Genomic DNA, 19,604 nt, shown 5'->3' with positions numbered 1-19,604 from the left:
ACTGCCCCTGGAAGTCCTAGGCACAGCTGAAGGTCTGTCACCAGGGCTGGCTCAGGCACCTGGGAATCCTGGGCCCAGAGAGCTGGCCGGCTAGAGAAGCTCTATATCCCTGGGTGAGCCCTCAGCACGGAGGAAAAGGGAGCACCTGCCCTTGGGCCTTTCCCGCTAGGGACTTGACATATGCCTGGGCCCACAGCTGCTGGGGCTCTCACCTGAGCACCACAAAGCAGGCCTTCCAGTGTTCCTTGCCCAGGTAGGAGGTGCTGGCCTTGTAGTGCAGCATGCCTTCTTTGGTGATGGTGCCCTCGGTGGGTGAGCACTGGCAGGGGACGGGGCCCAGGGCCTCTTCCATGGGATCCTCCCAGTGCACAAGTCCGTAGAAATGCACGGTCACGGTGGATGCCTGGGGGTGGAGGCAGCAGACAAAGCAGATGCGGCCTTGCCAGAGCTGAGGCTGGCCTCAGCTTACCCAGAACCCAGCCCCAGGAATGGCCTGGATCACCGTGAGAACAAGGTGACCTCAGGACATAAGCCAAGTGGACAGGAGGAGGACAGCCCCTCCCTCCTACCAGGTGACTTGGAAATGCCCCCGGCAGGCCAATGGCGTGCCACTGGCGTCTCCTCCCAGCCACTAACCTCACATTTGGATTCCTGGGCGACAAATTTCGCCAGCGCCAGCTTTTCCATGGTGGCATCGGTCAGGATGCTGGGGTAGGGTGGCTCCCGGCAACCTTTGATCATGGCTGACTTCAGAGACGCCAGGAAGAGCCTGTTCAGGGAGTGCAGTTTGCTGTCAGAGGCCTGGGGACAGGACCTTGGCAGATAGGGCTTTGTCCTGGGAATGCCTGGCCCAGAGACCTCACAGGAGGTAAGGGCTGAGGTGCTGGGCTGCAGTAGGCAATGATGGGGTCAGAGCCCTGCGTCACTGGATGGTGCCCAGAAAAGGCCCGACCATTGCTAGTGTCCAGGTGGCTTTGGATTCTGACAGTCGCCTACCCAGACTGCGGGACAGTATGATCTGACCACTCCATCCCTACAGAAATGACCTTAGTACATGGAATTCCCATGGCTGTCGTCCAGGACACAGCCGGGACAGCAGCCTGGCTCTTGTGCCTCCCCTCCCATCGGACCTCACACCAGCCCCCGTCCTCTCCGTGGGTCCTGAGGTCACCTGAGCTGACGTGAGTCAGTCGGTCAGTGACTGTCCACTTCCCTGCCTCTCTGAGCAGACCGCAGGCTCTTGGGGGAACAGATTGCTGTCTCCTTCTACCCCCAGCCAGGGCCATGCCCATGGCAGATGCTGAGTCTCCTGTCCTGTTGAGGGGCGGGGGCTGACACTCACTCAGCCAGGGCCACGTCAGCGGTGTCCAGCAGAAACTGCTTCCTGCGGTTGGTGCACACCAGCTTGACAGTCTGTTGGTCGAGGCCAACCTGCCAGAAAACACACAGGACTTGGCCACTGCCTGGCATAAGGGGCGTACTAAGGGTTGGCTGAGACTGGGAAGGGAGAAGCCGCAGGTTTGGGGTCATTACTAAGAAAGCCTCTGACCAAGACTGGGGTCTGGACGAGTTAGGGAAGATGGTCAGAGATCTGGTGTGGGAAGAGGTGGCTTGCCCTTGAGGCCCGTCTCCAGCGCATGCGCAGAGGCCTCTGGATGTTGGCACCCGTTGCCTATGCTCCACAGCTCTGGACAGGGGTAGCCTGAGAAGCCCCGTACTTAAGCGGGTACACCAACGGCAGAGCCTGCACTTACCGACACATAGTCAAGTTCATTGTAAGACACAGCCTCTTCCACGAGGTATGGCTTCTCTGTGGCTCCTGAGAGAGGAGACCGGAATGCCTATTACCCGGGCTGGCCTCTTTCCCCTCCCCCAGCCCCATTTCCGAAGACCCAGCCCTGCAACAGTGACAGTGTAGCAGAATGACAGACAGGGTGCTCAGTCCAGCTAGCAATACTTCCCTCGGGACACTTCGTCATTAGTTCAAGCCTACAGTGGGGGTTGAGAAGGAGCCCAGCCCCACCCACCCTGGCCTGGGGCGGCAGGCACCTTTCCGAAGCAGGTAGACATAGCAGTCTGTGAGTAGCACGTAGAGCAGCTGCAGATTACCCTCCATGTGCCCTGTGGTCATTCGGATCATCTAAGGGCCGAGGCAAACCGCGGTCAGCTTGAGTTCCCCGCCCTGTGGGGCCCGCGTGCACACGGAACAGTGTGGGTGACCCAACCCGCCCTTCTGTGCCGCTCGATGGTTCCCCAGTTCGGGGACTTACTTTGAACAACTGCTCTTCGTTTTCTCGAAAGACGTGGATCATGAGTAGAAGCAAGTGGTTGTTGTCTACTCTGTGTCAGGAACAAGGGTAGAGAGGAGCAGGGGTCAGGTCAGGCAGGAGGTCACCCTTCTTTCCATCCCCCACAGCAGGTTAGACCTGCCATCCCTGCTGGACTGGCAGATCCTGCACAGCCCTCACCTGAACTCTGAGGGGTGCGTCATCTCTGAAGGGCTACCCTGGCCCTCGTCTACCCCAGAGTCCTCAGCACTGCTCAGACAAGGACTGGGCTGGTCTTGCTTGGGCTTGCAGAGAGCCTCCTGGGTTCCAGGTTCAGGCTGGGACACGGGTTCAGACACAGGCTCCCGGCTGACCAGCGGCAGCTGGCTGTCCGGTTCCTGAGGCTCTGGCTCCTGAATCTCCTCCCCTCGCTGGTCCTCTAGGGGCTGAGATGTCTGTCTCTCTCCTCCTCCCTCTTCTTCTTGGAGAGCAGCCGCAGGGCTACCAGGAACATGCAGCGGTTGGCCAGGCCCTGGAGGGTCATGGTGGCCGCCACCTGGTGCAACAGCACTTGGACTCTCGACTGTAAACCGGTAGAAGTCCATGGGGGCTGCAAGCCCCTCACTAAAGTCGCAAAATGGTGGTTTCTCCGGGGCCTCCCCGGGAGAGCCGGTCCGAAAGGACTGATCCGGGGGATCGACATGGGAGCACCAGGTGCTAGGGTCCAGCTGGCCATGGAGCTTGTCGATGACCTTGCTCAGGGGCTGTCCTAGGCACTCCATGGAGGTGTCCTTCATCTCGGGGATCAGCAAGCCCATCTGGCTGAGTTCTGAGTGCTCGCTGCTTCCGGTTGTACTGCTGGGCCCTTCCCCTTGCTCCAGTGGGGAGGCAGGCACAGTGTCTGAAGAGTCCCTCGCCAGGCCTGGGGTGCCCTCAAGTCTGTCACCTTCCCCTTGCCGGCCACATTTCTGCTGGCTAGAGGGGGGGTGCAGCGGGCTTGCTTCCTCGTCCGGCTTGGTCTTTTTCTTCTTGCCAGTCTTCTTCTTCTTGGTCACCCTGCAATCGCAGGGACAGGGAGGGAGGTAACACTTGAGTACCCACTGAGGGAAACAGGCTGGGTCAGAGAGGCAATCCCGAGGGGGTGTGGTCCCTGGCAGTGCAAGGTGGGCCTAAGGTGGTCTGCTGCTGGCAGAGCAGGGGAGGGACAGTCATGGATGACTCCCGAGCAGACCTACAAATTCTAGGTGATAGAACCAAGAGAGCAGACAGACCCGCTGGTGTAAACTTAATAGTCCCAGCACTCAGGAGGCAGAGGCAGGAGGATTGTGAATACAAGGCCAGCCTGGGCTACCAAGCCAGACCCCATTGCAAAAATAAAAGGAGAAAAAAAAATATGAGCTAATCTAGGTCTGGTGGCATAAACTTACAATACTAGCACTCGGAAGTCAGAAGCAGGAGGACATTTGAGGCAAGCCTGGTCTACATAACAAGTTCCAGGCTAACCAGGGCTACACAATGAGACGTTGTCTCAGAAAACAAAACAGAGTAAAAGAAAGCTAACTGAGCAGCTGCCCTTGTCCAGGAATCAAACCTAGGCCACTGTTAGCTGGATCGATGGCTCTCGACGCCATGCTCCCCTCAGGTTCTGAGCAACAGCTCCTTTCTGTGAGGTATCATTGTGAATAACTGATATGCCCAGAAACGCCTCAGAGTTTCTGGGCTCATCATCTTGGCCCTCTACTCTTTGGTTCCAAGATGGCTGGGATGGGCCTGGCTGAGCCACCTCAGGTCCGAGTTGGTACAGTTGTGTGAACTTTAACCAGCCTGAGAGAGAGTGAGTGTGTGTGACCAAGTGTGGATGTGTGTGTGTGTAAGAGAGAGACCAAGTGTGAATGTGTGTGTGTGTGTGAGAGAGAGAGAGAGACCAAGTATGGATGTGTGTGTGTGTGTGTGTGTGTGTGTGTGAGAGAGAGAGAGAGAGAGAGAGAGAGAGAGAGAGAGAGAGAGAGAGAGAGACCAAGTGTGGATGTGTGTGTGTGTGTGTGAGAGAGAGACCAAGTGTGGATGTGTGTGTGTGTGTGTGTGTGTGTGTGAGAGAGAGAGAGAGAGAGAGAGAGACCAAGTGTGGATATATGTATGTGTGTGTGTGAGAGAGAGACCAAGTATGGATATGTGTGTGTGTGTTTGAGAGAGAAAGAAGAAAGAGAGTGTGTGTTTATGTGTGACCCAGGCCCAGACCCTAGAGAGTAATGCTCCTGCCTCAGACAAGTAGGTATGACAGGATAAGGGGTGTCTCTTCAATTGGTTTGGAAAGTTCTCAGAGCAGGCCCAAGGGAGGTCAGAGAGCTGAGTGGCTCTGACCGAGAGTCCCTCCACTATCCTTTGTACCCTCCTGTCAGTGTGTCAGAGACATGAACCATGAAGCAGGCTCAACTAGAACTAAAACTAAAGAGATCGCAGAATGTCCACCAACTTCCCAGCACTAGGAGGCTGGGGCAAGAGGACAGCAAGTTTAAGGCTAGCCTGGGCTTCACACATGTACAGTGAGACCCTTTCTTACAAAACAAACAACAAAACAAATACTCCTGGGACAAAGTCTGACCTGCAGGTGGGTTCTGGCCCTGAATGGGTTAGACATAATGGCCCAGTGTCAGCTATGGCGGCTGCCTCAACCAGCTCCCCCAGAACTTGCACCTTGTTCCAGACTGGATGCTTGTGCCCCTCTCAATTCATGCAGAGAAACCCTACCCCACCAGCAATGCTATCAGGAGGGGCCTGTGGGAGGGGCTGAGGTCAAGAGGGTGAAGCCATCAGTGGGGGCATGGCCCTTAGAAAAGCATACTGATGCCGGGCGGTGGTGGCGCACACCTTTAATCCCAGCACTTGGGAGGCAGAGGCAGGCGGATTTCTGAGTTCGAGGCCAGCCTGGTCTACAGAGTGAGTTCCAGGACAGCCAGGGAAACCCTGTCTCGAAAAAACCAAAAAAAAAAAAAAAAAAAAAAAAGAAAAGAAAAAAAAAAAGAAAAACATACTGAGAGAGGATCCCACCCTGACATGGAACACACGGAAGACGGACGTGTGAGAACTTGGAAAGGTCCTTACAGGAACTATGGGTACGACATCCTCACCTCAGCCACCAGAATAAAGGCTTGATGTGGCCTGGTGAGATGTCGTAAGCCTTTAATCCCAGCTCTCAGGATCTCTGTGAGTCGAAGCCAGCCTGGTCTACACAGTGAGTTCTAGATCAGCCAGGGCTACATACAGAGAAATACTATTTTTTTCGAGGATGTGTTTGTGTATGGGGGGGGGGGAGGGAGGGGACTCCAGTGTTCTGTTTCTGTCACCTATCTTTGTACTTAGTTACAGCATCCTGCATGGGACAGACTTCTGATCCCCGTGGCTGCAAAATCTGGCTGCAGTCCCATGAACACATTCTCACGTACACTAAATGATGTTGTATAAACTTTGCTCGTCAATCTTCCCTGACTGGGTAAATAAAAGCAGCTACAGCCAATTATGGGAAGAGGTAGGCGGGGCGTAGGCTGTAGGGCTGGGGGTCACAGGTAGAGACCACCAGGTGAGAGAGAAGGAGAGGGAGGATAAAAAAGATGGAGGAACAGGAGGTCTCCATTAGACAGGATAGACTGTGGACGTGAGGCCAACGAAAATGCATCCTGAGGACAGGCTGATGGAGCAGAAGGAGCCCTGGCAATACTCAAACAGCAAGGAACTTGGGGAGCAGAGCTGGGGACCAGCCAGTCTAGTGTATAGGAATAACAGCCCAGTAACTGTGCTAAGCTTATTAAATAAATTGACAGGACTCAGTCTCCATTTTGGGGGGAACTGGCTGGATCATAGTTTTCATAAATTACACTACACCAAAGAACTGCACAGGTGTGGAGGGGTTGCTCAAGTCTCAGAAATATCCCCTGCCCTTGGGGAAGCCTCCGTCTGCCCTGGACTACACATAAGTCCAGGGGTGGACACTGGGCACCAGGCGCCTGTCCACCTTCTCCCAGGCCCACTCCCTGCTGACCTGATAACTTCAAGCTCTGTACAAGCGTCTGGCTGGTCTGGGGTCTGGGCTTCTTCCTTCTCCTGAGAGGTAGTGTGCACAGGGGTGGTGTCAGATGATGCAGTCTCCGCCTGCTCCTCATTGAAGGGGTTATGGCGCTGGGTGGGACTCTTGGTGGAGGCCTTGCTACTGGTCAGGTCTGAAGCAGTGGAGCGGGGACCACTGATGGTGTCTGTGAGGTCTCCATCTGCAAGGACAAGGAGACAGGACACAGACAGCCTGTCAGCCACCAGCTGGACCCCAGAGAATGCCTTATCTCAGGGAAGGTGGGCAAGTTCCTCCCAGGGAAGCCTCATCACAATGGCCCCAGTTCAAGAGCAGAGGTCCCAACCCACAGGCCATGGCATTGATTCTTTTGGAGCCAATTGATGGGGACACCCTCTTGTCTGTCACTGGGAACCCTTAGTTACTTAGCCAAGTTCAGTTAAGGGTCCACAATGTCAAACAGCATCTAGGCCTAAGCCCCAGCCAGACAGGGTGGCTTTGATGCTTCCCAGGGTGGCTGGGCCGCCAGGAGGAGACAGGTTGCATACCTAAGATAACCTCAGAGTCCCCTCTCTCACAAGGATTAGGGATGCCCAGCAGCCCCTCAACACCACTCCCTTCAGAAAGTGATACCCAAAGTCCTCTGCAAGCCCCACTCCGCCACAGACAACAGGAACAAAGGACACAGGATGAACAGAAGAGACAGAGAACATGGAAGCATGGGCTGGGGAGCACAGGGCGGGGAGGGGATGCTGGGGAGGGGACACAGGACCCAACGTGACAGATCAGGGGCAACAAAATGAGATACAGAGAGGAAGGGGTACAAGGGGCTGCCCCCAAGACACTTCAGGCTCTTCAGAGGATTTTGGCTTTTCTCCTCTAAATCTACCAGCACTCCTGGGGAGCAGAGCCAGGGACCTCTCTTAGGGTGAGGTAGAGGATTCTGTCTTCCAGTGAGGAGCTGTTCTAAGCGATCCCCTCCAAACCCTTCTATCCTAACTCACTGGAACGGGTAGGCAGGGAGCACCGTCCTAGGTGGCAAGTACTGGTGGCAGATGGGAGGTGTCCAGGCAGAGAGCTGAGACCAGCCAGTGGGACAGCCTGGGTGAGCGCTAATGGCCACACACACTCTAGTGGTTAGTGCGAGCACATCTTCCTGGCTGTTCTCTCTGCAGGAGTGGAAGGAACACACTTCCCTAAGCCCACTGGAAGGGCCAGTGCCTGCTGGCTGACGCCGCACTTCATTTCTCTTAAGTGGCTGCCTTTCCTCTTTTTTTTTTTTTTTTTTTTAAAGATGTGGGACCTCACTTCTCACTATGTAGTGCTGACTGGTCTGGAACAACCAGCAGTCCTCTTGCTTCAGGACCAGTTAAACCACAGCTCTGTCACGAGCACACTAGAGATAATCTGCAGCTTCCCTGAGATTGGAGCCTCGCTCTCAGAGGAAGGAAGCCATGCCTTCAGACTGCACAGAGGCTCCCGCAGGGACAGAGTTTGTCTACTCCTCCGTTCCCCTTAGCTCTTGGAGCTGCTTGTGGAGGGGTCATGAGAGGCCAACAAACGACCCCAGTAGGTGTTAAGCCTGGATGCCTAGCAATCCTATAAAAAAAAAAAGCTTAAGACCATGGATCACCCTATCTAGCCTTGCTCAGGGCCCCAAGTTTGGAATTATCCCCAAGTCCTGCTTTCCTCCAGACTCCAGGAGGCAGCGGGGCCTCGGCTAGGTGAGCTGCCACAGTGGGCCAGGGAACTCTTGAGTGCTCAGGAACTTGGGAAGTCACTGTTACAGTGAATCAAACTGGGCCTGCCCAGCCTGAGCAAGCTGGGGCATTAGCTCCTGGACAAGATCTAAGGAGGATCTAAGGGCTCCAGAGGATGGTCAGAAGGTCGAGCCTTGCCTGTCAGGTGACTGTAAAATGTGTCAGGAAAGGGTTAGTGGTTAGAATTCAGAGGGAAAAGCCAACAGTGACATTGGGCTTCAGAAGAAGCTAAAAGGAGAAAAGATGTTAAGGTGGAATTCCGGGTCTCATGCTACCTGCACTCAAACACACACTCCTCAAGGCTGCCTTCTCGGCTGAGAGGCACAGTTTACCTCAGTGTTGGACCCCATGTCTCTCAAAGTGAAGCTGGTTCACACTTTACATCACATGGGAACTCAGCTCTCTCCTACTGCTCAGAGGAGCCCCGCCTCAGGCAAGAAGGGGTCCCCGGGGCAGGAGCTCTTTAGGAAGGAAGTCTGGGGAAGCCTCAGATGCAAAGAGCACACATTTCCCATATCAAACACAGACCATGCTCTGAGTAAGTCGTACAGCCTCGGAGTGTGAATTTGTCTCAGCCCACCCCTGGGTCCCAGGTAGAAAAATGTCCGCACAATATTGATGCTCAGTGGATAGTGGAGGAGGCTAAGCTGCTTTAAAAGTCGAACGAGAACCTCCACATTGACTTATTAATGGGGCAGGCCATGCTATGTGTGTATGTAGAAGTCAGAGGATGGTGAGCATGTGTGTGTGTGTGTCTGTGTGTGTGTCTGTGTGTACATGCGAGCAGAGGTCAGAGGATGCTGTGCTTGTGTGTGTGCAAGGGGTCAGAGGATGCTGTGCTTGTGTGTGTGCAGGGGTCAGAGGATGCTCTGTGTGTGTGTGTGTGTGTGTGTGTGTGTGTGTGTGTACAGAATGGCTAACTTGGGGAAGTCAGGTCTCTCCTCCTACCATGTGGCTTCCAGGGACAGAATTCTTGCGGCCATGTTTGATGCCAAGTGCCTTTGCTTGCCAAGCCATCTTGCTGGCTCTCCCTGTCGGGTGTTTTAGCTACTGCTGGGCAGTTTCCTCAGCCGACTAGGGATAGCCCAAAAGGATCAAGCCTCCATCTTCCTCCTGGATCCCCCTGGGGTAGATGGGAACTCACAGTCCCTGTATCTCAAAGCATGACTTTTCTAGAACAGGTTTCCATGCACTGAGGCAGGCCAGTGACATACATCATTTTATAATGGCCGGGACTGGAATCAGGCGGGTGGCCTGGTGTGTGTGCCACACTCACTAGTGACTCCCGAGGCCCCCATGGGAAGGCAGAAACGCTCCCTGGGAGAAGAGTTCCTGGGCTAAGGGCCAAGTTGCCTACTGCAGAATCCCACCTACTCCAACACCAGCTGTGGCGTCGTTATGACCACGGACAATGTTATAAGTAATAAGGAGCTGATTCTGAAACATGCAGCAAGCTTGGCGTGGAAACGTTGCAAACAGGAAAAGAGGGTCACAGAGGACTCTGTCCCACCTTCCCAGTCTGTGCTGGGTACAGACGGCACTGCTGGAAACACATCTCCAAAATCATAATCTATAAAAACGAGGGATAAAACTCAGGGTTAGAAACAGGCAGTGGAGGGACATCGGGACAGGGTGGGAGACACGGGAGAAGAGACAGAGTAGATCTCAGTACGTGTTCTCTAACATGCAACTATGACCTCGGCTGCCCTGAGGGCCACTCCTTCCCAACTCAGAGCCTGCTCTGGTAGAAAAGAACCTGAGTTTCTTTGGACTAACCTGGGCTTCTACTCCTTACCTTCCTTCCCTCTGTGGCTCTTGAGGTAATGAGGTCCTGCCCTGCCTTGAGTTAAGACAGTATAAATTGCTGGGCTTATGGGGGGTGGGGGAGAGCGGAGGGGTGGCACCTCCATTCATGGATGGTCTGGTTGCTTCTTCAAGGTCTGTCCCTCTGGCTCCTCCTCTAGGCTAGCCCATGAGGCCCAGCCAAAGAGTCTGGTGGCCCCTTCACTTGTACCATAGGCAAGTAAGTAGTGCAAGTCTTCTTATCACTAATTTTTTGAAACATGTTTTCATGTAGTACAGGCTGATCTTGAACTTGCTACATAATAGAGAAAGACCTAGAACTTCTGATCCTCCTGATTCTACCTTCCAAATGCTGGCATGGCAGGTTTCCCCCAATATCATGCCTGGTGTGCATGTGTGTGCATGTGTGTGTGTGTCTCTGTGTGTATGTATTGTGTGTCTCTGTGTGTGTATGTGTATGTATGTGTATGTATGTATATGTGTGTGTATGTGTGTATATATGTGTGTGTGTACGTGTGTGTGTGTGTGTGTGTGTGTGTAAGCACAGGATGTATATAGCACAGTGTGTGTGTGTGTGTGTGTGTGTGTGTGTGTGTGTGTGTGTGTGGAAATCAGAGAACAAGCTTCAAAAGTCAGTCCTCTTCTTACACGGTGGGTTCCCAGGACCAATGTCATGTGGTCAGGCTTGCCTGGTTTGCTTTTAGCCACTAGGCCATCTCACTGGCCCCAAGCTTGGGTTTCTGCAGTTCTGGGGGTTGACCCCAAAGCTTCATACACACTAGACCAGCGTTCTACCCACTGAGCTATACTGCTAGCTCCTGCAATGCAGCTCTCACTATCAGCAAGCCTCAAAGTCGGGCATATGACCCATAGCACAAGCATAACAAAGGACGGGGAAGGTCAGGTCTCAGGAGGAGCAAGTCCAGAGGAACTGAGTGAGTACCTGACCCCCCCCCCCCCGACCCCAGAGGTGAGGCTGAGTGAATAAGGGCGTCATTGATCTCATCAAAGTGGGGCAAAGGCTAGTTCTGTAAGGGCCAAGGCCTAAGGTCTGAGGAAAGCCAGGGTTTTCTAGCAACTGATCTGAGATGAAGGGACCCACCTATGGCTCCTCAGTCTCAGGACAGGTGTTGCCCTCTCCGACCCATGGGGGGCACTAGCAGGGACTGCCCAAGAAACTGTGCTGACTCTGGACCCCTTAGACCACCTGTCTGTCTCCCCTGAGCTTGCACAGCCTCTCTGTAGAACCTGCAGCAGGACAACCCTCCCCAGGCAGCTGATGCTCCGCCGGGGCTCAGGCAAGAGTTCCAGGACACATTGCTATGAATCTCTCCTTGCCCCTCCTTGCATGAGGTTAGAAACTTCTAGAAAAGGTAGTAAGGTTCATAAAGCCTGATTTCTGCTTTTTCTTTTTTTAAGCTACCACAGAAACTGAGGAAATGAAGATACTGGAAATGGCCAGCTCTGTTCAACTGGGAGGGAAACATCACGCCCAGTCAGGCTCAGGAGAGTCCAGAGTATGCTTCAGGGCACGGGCCTGGTTCCTTCGCCCTGGAGCCGCTTACCCTCGCTAGATGGGGCAATTGCACTATCATCCCATTCCAGGTTGGTGGAGGTGACAGAGTTGAAGGAGTTAAGAGACAGGCTGTCTGAACCGTGGACTGAGCTAGGAAGGCGGTCTTCAAAGTCCAGCAGGTACTGAGGTTTATAGTAGTCAGGCATGTACGGGGCCAGGTCTAAGTACGGGGCGTCCTTGGGAGAGAACAGAGGAAGAGAGGGATGTTAGAACCCAGGGGACAGGCAGCAAACAAGGCTCAGTAAGCAGTCACCAGAACCAGGATTGGAAATGGGGATCACACAGAGACATACACAGACACATACACACATACACCCAACGTAAACACACACACCTGACATACATACACACAGACATGTACATACCACACAGACACACACACACACAAATACACATGATACACCACACCAGACACACACACTTCTACGTACCACACACATACAGACACACAGACATACATATGACATACACACACATATGACATAAACAGACATACAAGACACACACACATATATGACACAGATAGACAGACAACACACATAGAGATATATACAAACCACACAGACATGGACACACGCACACAAATACACATTATACACATACCACAGACACACATATACCCCTATGCACTACACACACAGACTTATAAAACACACAACATACACAGAAATACACATGATAAACACATACCACAGAAACACATAAATCCATATGCACTATATACACACCAGACACACACATACCCCTACGCACCACACAGACACACAGACTTATAAAACACACAAACACACACACACGAAAGACACACACACAGACACCACAGACGCATACATACACACACACCTATGTACCACACACACAGATATACAGATAAAACACACACAACAGCTGGATAGTGGTGGCGCACGCCTTTAATCCCAGCACTTGGGAGGCAGAGGCAGGTGAATTTCTGAATTCGAGGTCAGCCTGATCTACAGAGTGAGTTCCAGGACAGCCAGGGCTACACAGAGAAACCCTGTCTCAAAAAAACAAAAAAAACAAAACAAAAAAAAACCCACACACACAACATATACAGACATACAAACACTCACAGAGACACATGATACACACAGACACACACACCACAGACACATACACACAACATACACACAGACAGACACACACAACACACACACACAACACACACACACCTACATACCACACATACACACACACACAGATATCCCATGCTCTTAGAGAAATCAATGTGCTTCAGGAGTTAATTAGAAAATAACCGTCCCCAAGGAATAAAGAAACAGCCCTAAAGCCACGGGTGTGTCCCACAGATGTGTCTGATGTGTCAGCAGTGCACTGCCTGCCTGAATGTGTGCAAGGCGGGGACTCTACCATCACAGCACAAAAAAGAGAGCCTCTAGGCCAGCACCACTCCCTTGATAGCTCTTGGCTTTCTATCGAATCCCGCCATGGGGATCGGGGAGGGGTGTGCTGGAATAAGGCCTCTACGCTGATCATGGAACCCAGGTCCCTGAGATGCTCTGGCCTTTTTGGGGTCGGCATTGTCTTCAAAGTCATCTCAGGCTTGCAGTCTCGCTTGCTACGATTTGTTACTGTAGTCTGGAAATACTTAAGGGAAACTTCCAGAAATAAATAATGGATACGTTTTCAAAAAATTGGAAGGTAGACATGCATAGTAGGACACTTTTTTTTTTAAAGAAATTACTTATCTTATGTATGTGAATACAGTGTAGCTATCTTCAGACACAACAGAAGAGGGCATCAGATCCCATTACAGATGGTTGTGAGCCACCATGTGGTTGCTGGGAATTGAACTCAGGACCTCTGGAAGAGCAGTCAGTGCTTTTAACCACTGAGCCATCGCTCCAACATGTAGTACAAGCCTTTAATTCCAGCTGTTGGGAGGTAGTGACAGGTGTCTCTGTGAGTTCCAGGCTAGCCTGGGCTACTTAGTAAGATCCTAGCTCAATAAAATTTATTTGTTTGTTTTTACTTTGTGTGTATGATGTATGTGTGGTGATGGCTGCAGGGGGAGGGGCCCTGCGTATGCTACAGGATTTGTGGGGAGGTCAGAGGGCAACTTTGTGGAGTTGGTTCCCTCCTTTCACTTTTATGTGGGTTCTGGGAGGAAACCCTGAGGGGACAGGTTTATGTTGCAAGTGTCTTTCCTTGCTGAGTCGGATCCCTGACCCCTGGTTCTGTTGCTGCTGTTGCTTGATTTCCATGTATTTCAGGCCACTCTGTGGAGAAGCACAGAGCCAAGGACACTTGTCCTCACCTCTTAGACACAAAAGTGAAGTCCCTCTGAGGTGAGACACTTCAGACAGTGTGCCATTTGCTCAGGTGGCAGGAAGACACTGAAGCAAGACCAAGAGTAAGCCAAGAGAGAGTCCCTCTTCCATCCAATCCTGCCAGTCCTAAAGGCTTTCTTTATCTGAACACGCAGGTGTAGCCAAGCTTAGCCACACCGGGCAAGCTCCAGACTAGAAATGGAGTTCTGTGCTCCCTCCCATCTCCCACAGGCATCTCACCAGATCCAGGTCGAACCGAATGAACTCCAGCCCAGACACCAAGGTCAGGAAGAGAGTCAGATGATCGTGGCTGCAGACCAGGGCATTCCTGCCAGACAGAAAACAACAACCCAGGGGCTTCAGAGTCTGGTCACCAGCCTGGCTCACGCTCACCAGAAAGCCCACGGTGTTGAAGTTGGACATATGACAGCCCACCCCTGGATGGTACCCAGTTCATTCAGCTACACCCCATTCCTCTCTGTCTCTCCTGTTCTCTTACTGGCTGTGAAGCCTGCAGATGTCTCCAGAGATGGGCCTAGAGCATAAGGCTTGCCAGGTTCTCAGTGGCTGCTATCAACACTCCGTCCCTCAAGTGTCCCCAGCAAATGGGTAGACAAGCGATGGCATGGTCTGAGGCCAGGGCAGACACCAGACTCTTCAGAGCCTTGCTGGGACTCTGGAGGAGGCCTCAGACTGCCAGCAAGACACTGCCCTCAGTGGGTGACACCAGGCCTCTGCCTCTATGTGACAGGAGGCTTTGGGTAGAGGCTTAGGGACCTGGGGACCAGGCAGTCCAGACACTTACCTGACATAGTACTTCTGTAGCAGGCCCAGGTTCTCCTGGAACAGACGCAGGTAGCTTTCCAAGGAGTTCTCATTGAGAGCTAGGTAGAGCCAGGCGCGGCCTGCAGAGAAGCCAGGAGTGACTCAGCAGCTGGGCAGCTGCTTTTCATTTGCAAGAGAAAGGCCAGCAAGGAACTAGGGAACCCAACAGCCAGGGGTTGGTTGGCCGGGAAAGTCAGAGCGCTGGTGGTGGCAGAGGTGGTGGTGGCGGTCAGTGTCTTTCTGAGAGAGTCAAAGATACTGCCCCGACCCTGCAGGCTAGCATGGTCTGAGAGAGTCAAGGATGCTGCCCCGACCCTGCAGGCTAGCATGGTTTCTGACATGTACGCTCGGCCTGGGACTCCAAAGGTTTCCTTATGTATCATGTTTCCCTTCACTTCATCAGTGATCCGCCCACAAACTGTCATGTGCAGGGGAAAAAATGAGGCTCTGCAGAAGGCGTTCACATGTCAGTCCCCACTGTCGCTGCTACAAGGCAGACAGCTGCCTCAGGCTGACCCAGGCAGGACCTGAGCCTCACGCTCCCCACAGGGAGAGCACATCTGGCCCTTGGTTCTACTCACTTCGCCCCAGGTTGGTGGCCACATGCTGTAGCACCTCGATTTGCCTGATGGCCTCTCTGCGGGTGAAATGGACCACGAGCACCCAGTAGCCAGAGGACAGGTCTTGCAATCTGTGAGGACGGAACAGCAGTGCTGGGCCTGAGTTGGGCTGCCTCGGGCAATCAGGTGCTTTACTGCAGCCCGCCTGAGTGAGACAAGCCTCCCAGTACCCGGCTCCCCCAGCACCCGGAGCAGCCTGCACTCACCCGTACAGCAGGGCGTGGTCCAGGTGCTCACACAGGCGTTGCAGGACCTTGTCGTGGTTCCGGATGGCAGGCGTTTCGTCCTCACACGCTGCAAAGTAGCTCTGCAGCTGAAATGATGAAAACGGTGCTGATGAGGAGGGCTCCAGGCATGGCATTCGGTGTCCTGGATAGCCAGCAGAGTCGGCCTGCAACTGTCCTGCTCAGGGCTGATCTTGCCCAGGAGGTTCCCAAGGGCTCAGGAGGGCTTTGCATAGATAGCTTTGGGGTAGGGGCATAGGCCTGGCACCATACACAGTGGTTCCTATATAAGTCAAACAAACAGACACAGATACACATAGACACATAGACACATAGACACACACACACACAAACACACACAGAGCGCCTGTCGGTAATACCTGAAGGCATTTTAAAAAGATTCCCAATCGCTTTAAAAAATATATCATTTATTTAATGTGTAGGCCCTGCTAGGAGCTGCCCTCTGTACACACCAAGGTCTGAAAGGCTGGGTCACCTGCTTTGATGGCTTTCCTGCCAGAGGCTGACATGGACATTAGATGTACCCGAGGAACATGGTCACATCTAGGTGTGTGCCAGATTCGTGTCAAGCCCTGTGCCAAGAAGGACTCTGTTCCCAGGGCTGGAGAGGGTGGCAGAGAGAGGGTGGGAGGGAGGGGAAAAGAGAGACAGGGAGAAAGAGAGAAAGAAGGGGAGGGAGAAGAGATTGCAATTGCAGACAAGGGGCTCTGAAGCACCCCAGCCCACGAGGCTGATGCAGGTGGGGGAGGGGTTAGCCTAATGGGCAAGACTGCATGGAGCCTGGGTTCTGTGCAGCCAGAACAGAGCCGTCCACTCCTGTCTCCTTCCCAGTGGCCCAGACAGAAAATGCAAGAAAAGAGCAGAGGTCCCCGCACAGTGGGGTGGGTTTGAGCCCCTGGGACCGCTCCATTCTCAAATGTTTTTTGGAAGCAGCAGCCGTGATGGATCGGCCAAAGCAGGGAGCACATGCTCTTGGAGGGAGGCCAACCACTGGACTTCCACAACAAAAGCAGCCTCTTCTCTAGGACCCGGAACAAGCACAGCAGCCCGGCTGACGGGAAAAGAATTCAGTCCCAAAGGGTCTGCCCGGCTCTCAGGCAGGCAGAAGGGCAGAGGGTGGATGAACTAATTTACAGTGCGGCACATTGGCAGTGGCTGAAGGTGGTTTTTGTCTTGTTTTGTTTTAAATGAGTCCCAATTGGCTACTTAAAAATTTTTTTTATTAGTATTTATTTAACATATATGACCGTTTTATCTATAAAGTGGACAGGAGAGGGGGTTGGATCCCCTGGAACCAAAGTTACAGATGGCTGTGGGCTACCATGTTGGTGCTGGGAACCAAACCAAGGGCCTCTGCAAGAGCAGCCAGTGCTCCTGGCCCCCAGCCGGCTCTCCAGCCCCTGAAGGCATTTTTGCCCACGTTAGTGTTACATCATATTGTCACACCAGTGCCAAGTTCTGGTCTCTTGGTGCCTTCTCTCCCTCTCCACCCCCAGACATGGTATCACTCTATAGCTAGGCTAGCCTCAAACTCGTGATCCTCCTGCTTCAGCTTGCCCAGTGCTAGGACTGAGGATGTGCAGCGCCACGCTTGGTCTGCCTGGTTTTGCCATTTATTATATTGCTACTACTGACAGGGTCTGGAGGTGTAGCTCTGACTGGCCTGGCTTCGAACTCACAGAGCCCAGCCTGCCTCTGTCCCCTAGTGCTGGGATTAATGGTGTGTACCCCACACCAGCTTTTTGATGGATTTCTTGTTCTTCTTTGATATTACGTTTTAATGTCTCTAGTGTCTTTCTTTCCATATTGAGGAAGCCTTCATTTTCACACTGTCAAATTTGTCAGTAGCTTTTAAAGGTTCTGTCCCTTTCCCTGCTCTGCCGCATGTGTTATATTTGGGGTTTTACTTTGTGTGTGGAGGTGTGGTGTACATGGGTGCCAGTGCCCCTGTACAGAGGTTTTCCCCTCTACCACGATCTGCCTTTTCCCTCCCTGAACCCTCGCTCATGTTTTCAGGCTGGGCTGGCAGCCATCCTCCTGCCTCCGGTCCTTACAGCAGTGGTTACAGTGGCATGCAGCTGTGCCCAGCCCATTAAGTGGATGTTGGGATCTGAGCTCAGGGTGTCATGGCTGCTCAGCTCAGCCGCTCTTCCAGCCTCTTTCATTTATTATTGAGAGGTGCTGAAGCTGAGTGCACGCTAGGCAAGACACAGCCACTTGAGAGGCTCTGTTGCAGGCTACCCCACCCCTCCAGCCCTTCGTCTTCTGTGTTTAGGTCTTTGAGTATGGAGTTAAGAGTCATCTGTACTAGTTCTGAATGGCTGAGCCATTTTTTTTTTCATATTTATTAATGGCTCAGCCTCTTTCCATCCGATCCACAAGTCTTTTCTAGATTATTCTGTGTTGTTCGTCTGCTGTCTGTTTTCATATCAACCCCCATTTAATTATCTCCACTTTCCTCAGCTCTTGGATATGGGCAGAAGTCCACTTAGCCCCCACCCAGCTAGTCTTTTACAAAATTGTTATTCCAGCCACCATTTTACATTTTACGTACTAGGCACACGTGTGCACACATCTCCAACTTGCTAGAGCTGGTTCTCTCCTTTTACCTTACGGATCCAATAAGGGGAATTGAACTCGGGTCACTTGGTTTGGTGGCAAGCACCTTTATGTCCTGAGCCACTTTGCTCACCCCAAGCCATTCTTTCACCATCAAAGTTTATCACCATTCCATTTTGGGTTTTTTTTTTTTTTTAATTTATTTTATGTGTATGGGTGTTTTGCCTGCATGTATGTCAGTTACACGGACAGTTGTGAGATGCCATGTGGGTACTGGGAATGGAACCCGGGCCCTCTGGAAGAGTCACCAGTGCTTTTTTTTTTTTTTTTTTTTTTTTTTTTTTGGTTTTTCGAGACAGGGTTTCTCTGTATAGCCTTGGCTGTCCTGAAACTCACTCGGTAGACCAGGCTGTCCTTGAACTCAGAAATCCGCCTGCCTCTGCCTCCCAAGTGCGGGGATTAAAGGCATGCGCCACCACTGCCCGGCGCCACCAGTGCTTTTAACTGCTGAGCCATCCCTCCAGCCCCATCTTGGATTTATTATAGAATTATGCTGAGTCCAGAGACTATTCACGTGGAGAGACGATGTCTCACAGTATCTAGTCTTCCTGCCCAGGAACCCCAGCCCTGTCCCCATTTGGTTAGGTCTTCCTTGAGACCTCCTGGGAAATCTGACAGGAATCTTTAGATATGTCTTACACACATCTATACACCGTAAATATGCAAATATTGCCAAGATACATAGTTGCAAGTCTACACTTGATTTTATGACTCAGAGAGCAATCTACAACACAAAACCATTTTTGGGGGGGTGCCTGGAGGGGAAGCACACCATGGCTCAGCATCAAAGGAGATTGCAGCCAAGCCTGATGACCTGAGTTCAATCCTCCATACCCACAAGGTAGGTGGAGAGAACAGACTCTCTTAAGTTGTTCTTTGAGCTCTAGATGTGTGCCACGGCAATGTATATACCCCTCCCCTACTTACAAAATACATAAAAACATGTAACTAAGAAATTGCAGGGCAGCATAACAGCAATGGCGCAGGGGGCTGAGGCAGGAAGCAGGAGGTAAGCCTGGCACTGCCGCACAGCCAGCGGCACACCTCAGAGAGTTACTTGACTCCCTGCTCATTTTGTCCTCTCCTTTAAAATGACTTAAAGGGGAAGTCGGGTGCCAGTGGCCCACACTTTTAATCTCAGAACTCAGGAGACAGAGGCAGGTGTACCTGTGAGTTCAAGGCCAGCCTGGTTGGTCTACAGAGTGAGTTCCAAAACAGCCAGAGAAACCATATCTTGAAACAAAACCCCATCTCTGGGTGGGGTGGGGGTGGGGGATAGTGAAAGGGTTTTTTAAAGAGCTGGGCAGTCCAATCCAGTACCTGCTGGCCTTAAGTGACTATCTGACGTTAACTTAGGGTTGGAGATATGTCTGCAGTGATGGAGTACTTACTTAGCGTGCGCGTGCACACATAGACACACACACACACACACACACACACACACACACACACACTGCGGGAGCTCAATCCCCAGTACCATAGACAATGCACATTTTTAAAACAAAAGGAAATTTAAACTAACT

The 19,604-nt window shown here is 52.3% G+C and overlaps 1 protein-coding gene across 2 annotated transcripts in view; it reads right to left on the bottom strand.

Annotated features, from left to right (window-relative positions):
- Positions 1–19,604, bottom strand: part of Plekhm2 (pleckstrin homology and RUN domain containing M2) — a 41,420-nt gene that overhangs the window by 3,232 nt on the left and 18,584 nt on the right. The window contains exons 2-15 of one of the 2 annotated variants that reach the window (XM_034502316.2): positions 15,424–15,530; positions 15,179–15,288; positions 14,578–14,677; positions 14,013–14,100; positions 11,456–11,642; positions 9,598–9,657; positions 6,304–6,529; positions 2,469–3,323; positions 2,271–2,340; positions 2,050–2,140; positions 1,755–1,819; positions 1,343–1,431; positions 637–769; positions 213–403 (exon numbers count right to left, since the gene is read on the bottom strand). In XM_034502316.2, the coding sequence (XP_034358207.1) occupies positions 213–403; positions 637–769; positions 1,343–1,431; positions 1,755–1,819; positions 2,050–2,140; positions 2,271–2,340; positions 2,469–3,323; positions 6,304–6,529; positions 9,598–9,657; positions 11,456–11,642; positions 14,013–14,100; positions 14,578–14,677; positions 15,179–15,288; positions 15,424–15,530 (2,372 nt within the window). The remainder of the gene's footprint in view (positions 1–212; positions 404–636; positions 770–1,342; positions 1,432–1,754; positions 1,820–2,049; positions 2,141–2,270; positions 2,341–2,468; positions 3,324–6,303; positions 6,530–9,597; positions 9,658–11,455; positions 11,643–14,012; positions 14,101–14,577; positions 14,678–15,178; positions 15,289–15,423; positions 15,531–19,604) is intronic. The other variant, XM_034502317.2, reaches the window with a different exon arrangement.

Source organism: Arvicanthis niloticus, chromosome 5 (assembly GCF_011762505.2).
Source record: "Arvicanthis niloticus isolate mArvNil1 chromosome 5, mArvNil1.pat.X, whole genome shotgun sequence".
Lineage (NCBI taxonomy): Eukaryota > Metazoa > Chordata > Mammalia > Rodentia > Muridae > Arvicanthis > Arvicanthis niloticus.
The sequence above is the reverse complement of the archived record's forward strand: the minus strand, read 5'-3'. Positions and strand labels throughout refer to the sequence as shown.